General features: G+C 48.9%; 1 protein-coding gene across 1 annotated transcript; it reads left to right on the forward strand.

Moving 5' to 3' along the window:
- The first annotated feature begins 3,196 nt into the window (after positions 1-3,196).
- SERPINB1 (serpin family B member 1) lies at positions 3,197-12,422 on the forward strand. Its single transcript, XM_072729234.1, has 7 exons — positions 3,197-3,360; positions 4,672-4,846; positions 6,841-6,978; positions 7,517-7,634; positions 8,603-8,745; positions 8,836-9,003; positions 10,968-12,422. The coding sequence occupies exons 2-7, from the start codon at positions 4,679-4,681 to the stop codon at positions 11,367-11,369; spliced, it is 1,137 nt and encodes a 378-aa protein (XP_072585335.1). The 5' UTR covers positions 3,197-3,360; positions 4,672-4,678; the 3' UTR covers positions 11,370-12,422.
- Positions 12,423-13,776: the final 1,354 nt, after the last annotated feature.

Raw genomic sequence — 13,776 nt, forward strand, 5'->3', positions numbered from 1 at the left:
GGGTTCACTAGCTCACCTGGGTCCCTTGGGCATAAGCCGCTGACCGCAGTTAGGGGTGGACATGCTGGGGGCCATGGCAGCCAGCTTCAAGCTGATTGATCCTGCGGCAGTGGAGAAAGAAGAAACAGGAAATAAGATAATCACATACATCTGACATTTTTTTTGTTGCTACTTCTTAATGATTTTTTATTAAAGTATAACACACATGCAGAAAAGTACGACCATATGTGTACAACTCGGTTCAGTATCACAAAATGAACACACCTGTGTAACCACTACCTGTGTCAAGAAGTGCCACATCATCAGTACACCGGAGCCGTCCCCACCCCGTCTGCTGCGAAACATGACCCTACGTGTTAAAAATGAAACTTGGATGTGGTTTTGTTGGTTGTGGTAAGACATGGAAATGAAAGTCATGAAGGACGTCTATTATCCCTAAAAATAAAAGGCAAACCCTGTCACACCATGCCAGACCATTGCGGGACCTGGGAAGAACAGGTCGTCCAGGAGGCAGGAGGCGAGAGGGTAGAGGATGGCCTAGAGCCTTTACTGGGGTTCTTGCAGGAAGGAATGGGCAGGGCAGGGTAGCTACACTAAGAAAACTTAGGATTGGGTAGTTTAAATAATTTTGCTGGGCTCTGGGCTATTCGGGTAGTCTCCAGTTGTCCGGTACCTGGCCCAGGGGTGGTTTAGGGCAGGGGGAGCACTGGCTTGAGGGATGAGAGCTTGACAAAAAAGAGCATTGAGAGTAGGGCCACTGGACTGGTGGTTTTATATATCAAAGTTTCACTATCAGGGGAATCACTCGCTCTCTCTAGGAATTAGTTAGCGCTGGTAGGGGCAATCTCTCTGGGAGCAGGGCCCCAAACCCCAGAGCACCAAGAATACAGAAAATAAGAAAATACAATCAGTAAAAGTACTCCTCCCTCCCCGGAGAGAACGTCTTTCCTGACTTCAAACACCACGAATCAGCTGTGTTTCTGAACTTCCCGTAACTAGAACCATACCCTTTGGCATCTGCAGTCTTTTGTTCACTGGTGTGTTGGTGAGATCGAGCCATGTGTTGTGTGCTGTTGTAGTGTGTTCATCTCCACCGCGGTATATTATTCTGTTGTATTAATTTAATCTATTCTTCTGTTGATGGGCATTTAGGAGGCTTCCAGGTTGGGGTTCATATAAAGGACATTGGTATGACATTCTTTTTAAGAAGATTTTATTTATTTATTCATGAGAGACACAGAGAGAGAGGCAGAGGGAGAAGCAGGCTCCCCGCGGGACTCGATCCCAGGACCCCGGGATCATGACCTGAGCTGAAGGCAGACGCTCAACCCCTGAGCCATCCAGACGTCCCGGTTATAAACATTCTTGTACACATTTCCAGGGGCACACACTCACACACGTCTCCTTGGGTGTATTCCTGGGGGTGAAACTGCGGGATCATAGTTAGGGTAAGCATGTGTTTGAGCTCAGTGGATACGCCAAGCACTGTCCAAACCGGCCGGGCGCCACCGGTGTATGGGGGCATCTCTGCGCGACCTTGATAGCGGCCGCGCACAGTTTAAAGCTACGAGTAGAACCCTCCACTGTTATTCAACCGAAGAGTTACTTCGTCCTGACCTTATAGAGCAAATGTGTTGATTTAGGAAATGGGTTTATTTCATATTTGACCCACATTACTAACTCCAGGCTAGCACAAAGGCAAAATGTCAGGAGAGAAAATAAAAATTCAGAACGCTTTCTTTTGGTTTATGTATTTCAGATTTTAATTTAACACATTTTCAGTGCAACTTTGCTCTCTTGACTTTCTCACCTCGACCTCTTAGCAGAAGCTACCAAATGGTTCTCTAGTTCTGTGAGAAATAGTGGGGAGCGGGATCCCTGGGTGGCGCAGCGGTTTGGCGCCTGCCTTTGGCCCTGGGCGCAATCCTGGAGACCCGGGATCAAATCCCACGTCAGGCTCCTGGTGCATGGGGCCTGTTTCTCCCTCTGCCTCTCTCTCTCTCTCTCTGTGTGTGACTATCATAAAAAAAAAAAAAAAAAAAAAAAAAAGGAAATGGTGGAGAGATTACCAGATTCCATCGAATCACTTCCACCTGCCTGTGATGGCCTTTCAATAAGTGCTGATTTCTTTATTCTAATAAACTGTATGGCAGCCTACAACCCTAGTTCTTTAACTCTTGCTGTTTTTTTATATAACAATGGAGAGTATTTTTATTACTCATCACTGTGATCTTTTTTTTTGCTCCTTTTCATTATAAACAAGTTCTGACAGTTGAAATAAATCTACAAATCCATGCACATTGTATTATCCCTACTAATAAAACAATAGGGTGTTTTCCTTTGTTCCCTTTACGAGTTGAGATTTGCAAAACAAACAAAAACAAAAACAAAAGCACAGGAGAAGTTTCATGGATGCAGAATTATTTTTTTTTAAGACTTTATTTATTTATTCATGAGAGACACAGAGAGAGGCAGAGACACAGGCAGAGGGAGAAGTAGGCCCCATGCAGGGAGCCCAACGGGGGACTCATCCTGGGATCCTGGGGACCCTGGGGGGTCATGACCTGAGCTGAAGGCAGGTGCTCAACCGCTGAGCCACCCAGGGATCCCCATGGATGCAGAATTATTTCATACCCTCGAGCGCTATAAATTTTGGTGAAATTACGTACGTGGACCTTTCAAGGGAGAACAAATAGACAAAAGCCCCACAGAAAGAGTTAGGGGGTTTACTCTGCAACCACAGTGGACCCATTTAACAGTACAGGAGGAAGAACTGCGAGTCTGCCTTCTAGTCCAGGGGGTAAGACACTCTTGGGTGACCAGATGTGGGTCACCATGGTGTGCGGCTGTGACTCAGCTGCTGTGGCCCTGGCCTGTGAGGGAAGTCCTGGGGCGGCACTTTGGTACCTGAAAGACAGGGACCCCAAGGACGCGGTTTGGAGGGCTCCTGGCTTTCTCTTCCTGGGGACCCACTTTTGCCCCGTGCCAGGCGTCCCGCATTGCTCCCCCCGTCATCGTGGAGCGCGCGGTACCCACGGCCCGGGCTGGCCGCCCCCAGGGGCGCCACTTGCTCCGCGCGGTGGGAACTAGCCCATCGCGTCCCCGTGGCCAAGCGACCCCTGGGGCCCAGAAAGGGGCTGGTTGTCGGGGAGGCGGGCGGCCGCGCGGGGGCGGGGGCACTTCCACCAGGGCTCCCGGGCTCCCCCGCGGCCCGGCCTGCAAGGCCAGGGCCCAGGAAGTCCCCGGGGAGGCCGCGCCCTGCGCCGCGCCCCGCCGCCCCGGGACCCGCCCCGCCGGGCTATAAGGGCCCGGCCCGCCTCGGCGCCCGCCCCGCACCCCAGCGCTACTCGTGCCGAGCCGGTAGGACCCGGGGTGCGGGAGGGCGGGGCAGCCCGGCTCCGGCGCCCCCAGCCTCGGGGACCCGGAGACCCCCGCGGGCCCCCGCGGTCCGCGCCCACTGCGCCCCCCCGGACCCCGGTCCCCGCCGTGCGCCCCCCTCCACGGGACCCCGGACCCCGCCGTGCGCCCCCCCGGACTCCGGACCCGCGCACCGCGTGGAGGGCAGGGTGGGGGGCGCTGGGTCCCGCGGGCCTGCGGGGCCGAGGTGGCGGCGGCTGCCAGGCAGGACCGAGGCCGGGATCAGAATGTTTTTCCGGCTCCAGCCCGAGCTGTGAGCGGCCGGTCCCGCCCGGCTTCTCCTTCCTGGGATTGGAGGCGGGAGCGCACGGCGGGGGGGTCCTCCCGGGGACGGGGCGCACGGCGGGGGGGTCCTCCCGGGGACGGGGTGCATGGCGGGGGGGGGTGTCCTCTGGGGAATGGACGGGGCGCACGGCGGGGGGGTCCTCCCAGGACGGGGCGCATGGCGGGGGGGTGTCCTCTGGGGAATGGACGAGGCGCACGGCGGGGGGGGGGTCCTCTGGGGAATGGACGGAGCGCACGGCGGGGGGGGTTCCTCCCAGGACGGGGCGCACGGCGAGGGGGGGGGGGTCCTCTGGGGAATGGACGGAGCGCACGGCGGGGGGGGGGGGTCCTCCCAGGACGGGGCGCACGGCGGGGGGGGTCCTCTGGGGAATGGACGGAGCGCACGGCGGGGGCGGGTCCTCCCAGGACGGGGCGCACGGCGGGGGGGTTCCTCCCAGGACAGGGCGCACGGCAGGGGGGTCCTCCCAGGACAGGGCGCACGGCAGGGGGGTCCTCCCAGGACGGGGCGCACGGCGGGGGGGTCCTCTCAGGACGGGGCGCACGACAAGGGGGTTTCTCCAGGGACTGGACGGGGCACACGGGGGGCCGCCAGGCCCCACCCCGGGACCCACGGTTGGGGTTTTGGACCCTCCCGTCGCACGCGAGCAGAGAGTCGGGGTTCGCGGCCTCAGGACCCCCAAGGCTGCCTCTTGGTGATGAGGCCACTTGGCTGTGGGGTGGGGGTGGAGGTGGGGGGTGGGGGGGGATTTGCCTCAGTGCGCGGGCAGGGGGTTAGGATCTCCTAATGGAGACACTTCCTTCGGGGAGGCGGGCCTGGGGCCCCGTGTCCCTGCCGGGCCCTGGGCGGGCATCCGTGCGCGTGGGGAAGGGGGGCGTGCAAGGCCCCGGGTGTTTCGGGGTGTTCGGGGGCGCCCCGGGGCCCAGGCGGAGGAAGACCCTCACGCGGCCCGGCCCCCGCTCTGCCTGCAGCCCCGCCATGGAGCAGCTGAGCGCGGCCAACACGCGGTTCGCCGTGGACCTGTTTCGGGCTCTGCTCAAGGACAGTCCTGCTGGGAACATCTTCGTCTCCCCCTTGAGCATTTCCTCGGCGCTGGCCATGATCTTCCTGGGGACTCGGGGCAGCACCGCAGCTCAGGTGTCCAAGGTGAGCAGGAAGAGCAGCAGCGGCCCCCGTGTCTCCCTGCTGGCGGCGCCCTGCAGCTCGTAGGGTGTCCTGCTGTCGTTGTTAAGATTGTGTTTGTTGGTTTGAGAGAAAGAGAACTGGGGGGGGGGGTGTCAGAGGGAGAAGCAGAGCCGCTGAGCGGGTGCAGGGCTCCATCCCAGGGCCCCAACCACGGCCTGAGTGAAGGCAGACACCCCCCAGGCCCCCAAGCGCCCCAACCCCCCAGGACCCCAGGCGCCCCCTGGTACAGAGCGTTCCTAGAAGTGTATTTCTGTGTCAACAACCATACACCGTGAGGTCAGAGCTTGGGAAGAAGCCCCAAGAACAGCGCAGTTGTGGGCAGGCTTTCCTTCCCCAGCACATGCCTCCCGAGCACCTGCAACCTGCCGCCTGCCACCTGCACCGGGCCCTGCTGTGTGCACGGCTGAGGGCACAGCAGAGAGGCCGCGGGCAAAGCCGGGCTTGGTGCCTGCCTCGACAGCCCGCCTCTGAGCCATCGTGCCTCTTCCTGGAGGATGATTTTCCAGTGTCCCTTTTGCATGTCATGACCCGCTGCTCGTGAATGATGCCCGTTCACATAGTGTTACTTTTGAGCCTGATGACACATAGGAGACGCATCACAGTGCCGCTGCTGGCGGTGGCGCCCTTTTGAGGGGACAGGGCGACTCGGGGATTCCACATTCCCTCCACTAGCCCCGGGCCAGGCCCCCAGCGTGGCTCTGTGGGCTGTGACCCCGGGCGCAGGTGGGAGCAGGAATGGCAGGGACAGCGAGGCCCGGCAGCTGCAGGCCCAACACCAAGCCCCTGGGGCTGCGGCCGATGGCTCTGGTGACAGGAGAAGCAGCAGGATGCCTTGCCTTCCTCCTGGCCCTGCTGGGGGCGGAGGGCCCTTCCGCACCAGGTGTTCTTATATTCTGAGAGGGGAACTCTGGTTTTCCCTGGAATCTAGGGGAAGGGGTGGCAAAGTGAAGGTCTCTCTAACAAAGTGAAGCCACCAAGCGCAGGGCCCCGAGCCGCCAGAGAAGGTCTTAGCCCTGGACTCAAGCTCATGGATCTCCTCCAGCTGCAGAGCTTCTCTTCCTCTACTTTACGGCGAACCAATCATCGTCATCACTGCAGTTAGGAAAGCTTTTTAAGATTTTTAAAAATCCACTTTTTTTCCCTTTTTTTGAAACCCCCTGGTACTAATTGTTAGTTGCTCCTGGCAGGGTAATATCAGCTTCTATTTGGAGGCTTTCCAGGGACTTTATGCCTTCAGCAAAAAATAGCTTTAAGCCCCCCCCCCCCCATTTCCACTGAAGCAGAGGGGTCATACCCTCTGTGTAGACATTCCACATCTTGGTGAGTAACTGGACTTTGTAACTATAGGTTTGTTCTTTGTGTCTTAAAAGCAAAGAACCAGCCCAGGCCTCATAAAACCATAAAGGGACTCTTGATTTGGAATGGATACATGAGGAATTAAACTTTTGCCAAATGTTAAGCTTAAAGAAGTCATTTAAAAAAATAAGTTATTTTTAAGTAAGTGAGTTACTGATGCTAATAGTATCAAAAAATCCTTTATCTGTAATATCTTTGTGTTCCGGCCTAGGTAATGATTCTTATTTCTGCTGTTTATCTCTGAGAACTTTCAGTGAAATTATATTAGATGCAGAATAAGCACATGAACGTATCATCTATGGTTTTCTTTGGAAAAAGTAGACTTAAATAAATATTTATTAACTCATAGAACGAGAATTGTAACAAAAAAGTGATATGAAAGCAGTTTTTAATGTTATGATTATTGTGTCTCACAAAGCTATACATTCTGGATTCTGTATTACTTGTTCTCCAATGAGAAATTAATAAAATTTTGGGTGGAGATCATGAATAATCAGTAAAAAAAAAAAACCCAATTAATTTGATGGAAGCAAATGCCAAGGGATCGCCTTAAAATTTCAAAATAAGTAGTTACAGAAAGAATGTTTTCTTTATTTTAGGCTCTTCATTTTGATGCCGTTGAGGAGATTCATTCAAGATTTCAGAGCCTGAATGCTGATATCAACAAACGTGGAGCTTCCTATATTTTGAAACTTGCTAATAGGTTATATGGAGAGAAGACCTACAATTTCCTCCCTGTAAGTACTTTGCACTTCCTCTTCAGAAATTCACTAGACAATGCACACTTTTTTCAAAGTCAATTTTAATTTTTATAAAATCTCAGAAAAATGATACCGAATGAAAACACATGACAGCCAGCACTCCCACTAATTGACGTGGCTTCATTTTATAGTCTTCACAGTGAAAAGATCGGCTCTTGGCTATTTTACTAAAGCAAGAGCGAATCCCGTAATTCATTTCCAAGTACCATCAGCGTTTGCTTATTTGTGAAAATGTTAGCCAAACGTTGGAAAAGAATTGGTAAATTTCATACAACACTGAAACTACCAAACTATACACTAAAAAATGGTTAAGATGGTAAATTTAATGTTCTGTGTCTTTTTTTTTTTTTTACCATAATAAAAATGTTAGAGTTAGATTTTTTTGTTGTTGTTGTTACAGTGCAAGTTGTACCTTTTAAGATGATTTCTGCTTTAAAGGATATTTGGAAACTATCTCTGTATGTAGTAGGAGTTATTCATGACATTTCCTTAAAAACAAATTTTTTTTAAACAGGAATTCTTAGCTTCAACTCAGAAAATGTATGGTGCTGAACTGGCCAGTGTGGATTTTCAGCAAGCCTCTGAAGACGCGAGGAAGACGATTAATAAGTGGGTCAAAGGGCAGACAGAAGGTAAGAGACCGGGCAGTCGGAGCTTCTTCCCCTCCTGCCTGCTGCCCCACCTGCAGGTGACTTTCTCTCCCTTTTTCCTGTCCCATCATCCTGCCCCTGGGAATCCTCGAGTTCACCCTGGGAACGGACTCTGCACTGCCCATTGGACAGTGTTCGCATGTAAAAATTCTTCACAGAGGAAACTTCAACATGATTTAACTGAAGCAGCTAAATACGTTTTCCCCATACGTTCCCCAAACTGCATTTTAAAATTAAAATTCACATTGACTGTAGAATAAAAGGAATAAAAATTTTGAGGGAAACCCAGCCTGGCCTAAATTATTTAACATACACGTGGAGAAAAAATAGCCTAATACTTGGGAACGAATATTCACAAACCACCGTGGTCATAAATAATTTTTGCCAGCCTCTTGTCTGAGAATTCAAGGGTGATACGTGTAGTTCTCTCGCCAGTCGTGGGAGGCGTCAGAGCATCTGCAGAACGACTGTCTTCCACACCATGATTCGTTCGTGGCCACACTGCAGTCAAGGCTGGCTCTCGTGTTTCAGTGCAGTAACTGTCCTACCTTTTGGATATTTACTAAAATCTTTGTGTGTGTGTGTGTGAGAGAGAGAGAGTAGGTTTCTATTTAGAGGATTTGAAAAAGTGATTTACTAGTGACTAAAAATATTTTTGTTCAGGACATTTTTTTTTGGCCCTGAAAAAGAATGGTCACTCACAAAATAAAGCTCATTGTCTACCCTACACTCCAGAAAAGGAGAGTTTTCCTGTTGTAGCCTGTTAGCCCTTTCCTTGGCTTATTTAAAGTAGAAACCTGCTGCTAGGGCTTTCCTAACCTCATGCCAAGTGAAAGGAAAAGTGGGTACGGAATATGCTTCTGGATTGCGTTTCACTGCTAATCAAATGTCCGTTCCAGTTTGAAATTCTGCTATGTGGATTTCTAAAAAAGCTTACTTTATATTTTCAGGGAAGATTCCGGAACTGTTGGCTGCAGGTATGGTTGACAGCATGACTAAACTCGTGCTGGTGAATGCCATCTACTTCAAAGGCAGCTGGGAGGACGAGTTCTCAAAAAAAGACACTGCCGATGCCCCGTTCCGATTGAATAAGGTAAGGTGGGGCAACTGCCTAAGGTTACCCTTCGGCCCACGAGAACGTGGATAAAGATGTGAGTGACGTGTTTTTCCCCCAACTGCTCAGAAAGACCAAAAAACCGTAAAAATGATGTATAAGAAGAAGAAATTCCCATTTGGCTACATCGCGGATCTGAAGTGCCGGGTGCTGGAACTGCCTTACCGAGGCAGGGAGCTCAGCATGGTCATCCTGCTGCCGGATGACATCGAGGATGAGTCCACGGGGCTCAAGAAGGTAACAGCTCCCAGCTTCACGCCTCACGTTTCCTCCCGACCTATCCATTCGGCCTTGTGTGGTGGTGGCTGGTGGTGCTGGTGGAAGGTGCTTGGTATGTGTCTGCGGCTGTTACTTCCCTTCCCGGTGCTTGCTGCTCTGTTGTCAGGTGGCCCATGGACGTTACTGTCCGAAGCCCCAACCTTAAATTTTCAGCTGCTGTCAGTGAGCAGAGGTGATGGAGAGCATCTAACGATGTCTACTAAGCGTAACACGAGTCAGTGGCTCGTGCTCATGGAAACTCTCTTAGAAGGACGTTAGGGGAAAATGCAATAGAATGAGGATTATTAAAACAAATGTTTGAAATTTAAAAACCCCAAAACATTATGGTACATAAGCTTCATCGTGTACTACAAACCCTACTACACTGCTCCTCCTGGCTGCAATCCATATGGGTTGTGAGTCGAATTTCCAACAGTCACACAGCAGAAAAAGATTCATGTGAAATGTCGGCTTGAGGGTTAAGGCTGACTCCTAACGCGAACCTTGTATGAGGTTCCTATTCTGTGTCATTTAAAGGCTGTGCTGTCTCTTGCCAGGGCTGAGATGAGGCAAAACTGTGAAGATTAGGATTTGGGGGGTGGGGTGCCTGAGTCGCTAAGTCAGTTAAATGTCCGACTCTTGATTTCAGCTCTGGTTATGATCTCAGGGTCATGAGATCAAGCCTTGGGTCAGGCTCTCTGCTCAGCGTGGAGTCTGCTTGAGATTCTCTCTCTGCCTCTCCACTTACCCCCTCTAAATAAATAAGTCTTAAAATAAGATTATGTTTTTTCTTCAGTGTCTCTAGGCTGCTGTGTGGTTTTCCTCCACGTCCACGATCAAACTTGCTTTCCAGAAGGGGGCTAATATTAGCCATTTCCATGTATAGAGTATGTTAGAATCATATGTTCCTTAGACTGGAATCCTGCGTTCCATTAGAATCAACATGTTCCTTCTTTCAATTGTATCTCTACATTCATCTGTTTCTCTGATTATAAAAAGAAAGTCTCTAGCCTCATAAAAAGAATAATCAGCATCAGTAGAACAAGTGGGTAATGGTTCTGCTCTCGTCCAATAGTAGTAATTATAAGAGTAATGAAAATGGCTGTCATTATAGGGACATTTATAGGGAGTAGCTTATAGCACCTACTATGTGCCAAGCGCTTGATATATATGTTAACTAAGTTTATACACAATGCTGTAGAGTAGGTACTATTATTACTCCTTTTAAATAAGGAACTAAGTTTTTTCTATGTCCCCCTAGGAGCTAAGTCTATTAGAGATTACAGCTCTGTGAGGCTCACAGATGATCACTGTGATCAGTGGGGTTCAGAATAAATAGAAAAAAGCTTTCAGGGATCCCTGGGTGGCGCAGCGGTTTGGCGCCTGCCTTTGGCCCAGGGCGCGATCTTGGAGACCTGGGATCAAATCCCACGTCGGGCTCCCGGTGCATGGAGCCTGCTTCTCCCTCTACCTATGTCTCTGCCTCTCTCTCTCTGTGTGTGACTATCATAAATAAATAAAAATTAAAAAAAAAAGAAAAAAGAAAAAAGCTTTCAAATTTTCCTTTGTACCACTTGACTAATTAGGTAATACAGTCATCATGGCACATCCCATGTGTAAGCTGATATGGGAGGGGCTTAGTAAGTCCTGGGCGGATGGATGGGTGGGTGGATGAGCCTATGGGTAGGGAGGTGGATGGATACCTGATGGACCCGACGCCCAGAGTTCCTGCACTTGGGCACCTGGTGGCCTGGAACGCAGCTCTGCTCTGTTATCCCCAATCACCGGAAAGAAAGGACATCTTCCAAGTGGAATGTGTTCTGGAACAAGACATGCGGACTAAATGGCAACTGATACAACGGGCTCGTTCATTTCAGTCATGCTTTATTAGTTCACTTACGTTAGATTGTTCTCACCTCTCCTTCTTGCCCGTTCTCCTCCAGATTGAGGAACATCTGACTTTGGAAAAACTGCATGAGTGGACCAAAGCTGAGAATCTGGATCGTGTTGAAGTCAGTGTCCACTTGCCCAAGTTCAAGCTGGAGGAGAGCTACGAACTCAACTCCCACCTGGCCCACCTGGGTGTACAGGATCTCTTTACTGGCAGGGCTGATCTGTCTGGCATGTCAGGAGTCAGAGATCTTTTCATATCAAAAATTGTCCACAAGTCCTTTGTGGAAGTGAATGAGGAGGGTACAGAGGCGGCGGCCGCCACAGCAGGCATTGCCACCTTTGCCATGATGATGCATGAGGAGAACTTTGTTGCTGACCATCCATTCATTTTCTTTATCCGGCACAATCCCTCATCTAACATCCTGTTCCTTGGTAGACTTTGCTCCCCTTAGAGGCTGGAAGTACCAAGGTCAAGCTTAGAGCTTTGTTACCTGTACTTCCAATAGTGGCAATTTCGTACATCTTGGCCAGTACAACCACTATCCAAAAACATCTTTAATTCCCCTCCTAAGTGTAGCTCTGTTTATATACGTCTATGAACTTTGGCACGGGTATCTATTTTCCTTTTTTTTTTTTTTCTATTTTCCTTTTTGTTATAGTATATGTGCTGCCGAAGCGAGCACATTTCCTTTTTGTTATATTGACAAAATCCAGTGATTGCTTTGAATGCAAGGTTAAAAAAAAAAGGGGGGGGGGCAAGAAGTGAAATCAGGTGTGTAGATTCTTTTTTTTTTTTTTTTTTTAGGTGTGTAGATTCTTGACCACATAGTAGTCTGTGAAATTGCTATGCTCTTCTGACAGCCCAAAGGAAACCTGATAATACTGTAATTTATTTTACAGACAGAATTTTGAAAGCCTAAGTAGAGACACACTGGTTGTGGAAGAGAGCCTTAAAACCAGATATCTGATTGAAATATTGGGCCTCAAGGGCTTGGGTTATGAAGGCAAACTTGTTTTGGCCAATATTTCTGATCCCTTGTTCAACAGCATTAGTATTTGTTGTTGTTGTTGTTGTTCTTATTCTTTCAAACAATTAAAGAGCCACCTGGTGATAGCCTGCCTTGCCTTTTATATTCTCCTTTATCCTACCTGCTGTGGTGTTTGTGTGGGATCACATGGAGTCAAGAAGTGGATGTCTTATAAAAGATGCCAAGAAATGTCAAAAAGACTAACGTAGTGGGAGAGACGGTTAAGCAAAGAGGGGATGCTAGGATCTTACTTGTTAACAGTCTTCTTGCATGTTTTCTGTTAAAGGTTCTTGACTTCTGTCATGTGATACGGGTTTTTATGGCGATGGAATGGCTTTAGCAATGCTGTGGAGGGAAATGGGGGGGTGGACTCTGAATTATATACATGTACTTCTTGGAACAAGGCTTGAAATGCTGCATTTTCTTGCTTCCACAAAACTGGTGGGCTGGTTAATAAATGTTCTTAAGATACTGCAAGCCAGACTGATCTCAGTTCTCTTTTTGTTCTCCTGGATCTTATACAAGCCAAGAATAGAACAGGGGGTTCTTGGCCTGAAAGTACTGGTGTCCGTGGTGATAGTAAGAGAGTCCACAGAATGAAAACAGTATGTTAGCAAATCTGTTGTCAGCAAGCCTTCCTTCCTTTTATTCTTCTTGTGGAAGGAAATATAGTAAAAATTCTAAAGTCTTTGCATTGTCTGGGAAAGAGAATAAAAGTATAATTATAATTACATTCTATTTTGTTAAGGGTGCATGTTGCACAGTCTATGGTTAACCACTAGAAGAATAGTAAAAGGGTTTATAACTTTTTTAAAAAAGATTTTTTAAATTTATTCATGAGAGATACACAGAGAGAGGCAGAGATATAGGCAGAGGCAGAAGCAGGCTCCGATGGAGCGGGACTCCGATCGATGCGGGACTCGATCCCAGGACCATGGGATCATGCCCTGAGCCAAAGGCAGGTGCTCAACCACTGAGCCACCCAGGCATCCAAAGCGTTTATAACTTTAAAAATAAACCAAAGAGAAAAAGAAAGTAACAAAAAATAAACAATCAATCCAAAAAGAGGAAAGAAAAAAGAGAAAGAGATGCCTGGGTGGCTCAGTTGGCTCCCGAACCCCGAGTCGGGCTCCCTGCTTGACAGTCTGCTTCTCCCTCTCCCTCTACCTGCTGCTTCCTTTGCTTGTGCTCTCTCTGTTGGATAAATACATATAATCTTTAAAAAGAAAAAAAAGGGAGAAAGCTACACAAAGCAGGCATGACAAATACCAAGATGATATAATCAACTCCAAAAGTTTAAGGAACTACTTAAAATGCAAATTGGCTAAATGTGCCAGTTAAAAGACAAAGATGGTTATGCTAGACTGGAAAAATTCTATCTGGTGCTCACAGGAAATGTGTCTATAACATAAAAGTAGAGTTTGAAAGGAAAAGATCTATGGCACAAAAACCATAGGAGTAGATGTAGCTATAAATATTTTTGGTAAAACATGGTGAGTGGTTCTAGTATTTATACAACACTGTAAAAGACCAAGAATATCCAAGACAATCTTGAAGAAGAACCAGGTGAGAGGAACATAATTGAATCGAGACTTTAATTAGTATCAATGCCCTCTTTTACTCTCAAGATTGAATCAATTTGGATAATAAACCATATGGTCATCATAGTTATGATGAACGTGGCACTTCTAAGTTGGGAGTGAAAGGAGGACATTTTCAATACATTGTTCTGGGATATTTGGGAACCTACATGGAAAGCAATTCAAGGTGATTCCTGCCTTAAGCCCAGACAAATATTGAGACCAGCTGGACCCAACTATGGGAGCAAAAC

This window comes from Vulpes vulpes, chromosome 12 (genome assembly GCF_048418805.1).
Source record: "Vulpes vulpes isolate BD-2025 chromosome 12, VulVul3, whole genome shotgun sequence".
In the NCBI taxonomy this organism is placed as follows: Eukaryota; Metazoa; Chordata; class Mammalia; order Carnivora; family Canidae; genus Vulpes; species Vulpes vulpes.

Coding starts and splice junctions, on each gene's coding strand:
- SERPINB1 (XM_072729234.1), top strand. CDS start 4,679: ATGGAGCAGCTGAGCGCGGCCAACACGCGGTTCGCCGTGGACCTGTTT. Junction 6,979..7,516: donor AGACCTACAATTTCCTCCCT/GTAAGTACTTTG, acceptor TTTTTTAAACAG/GAATTCTTAGCTTCAACTCA. Junction 9,004..10,967: donor AGTCCACGGGGCTCAAGAAG/GTAACAGCTCCC, acceptor GTTCTCCTCCAG/ATTGAGGAACATCTGACTTT.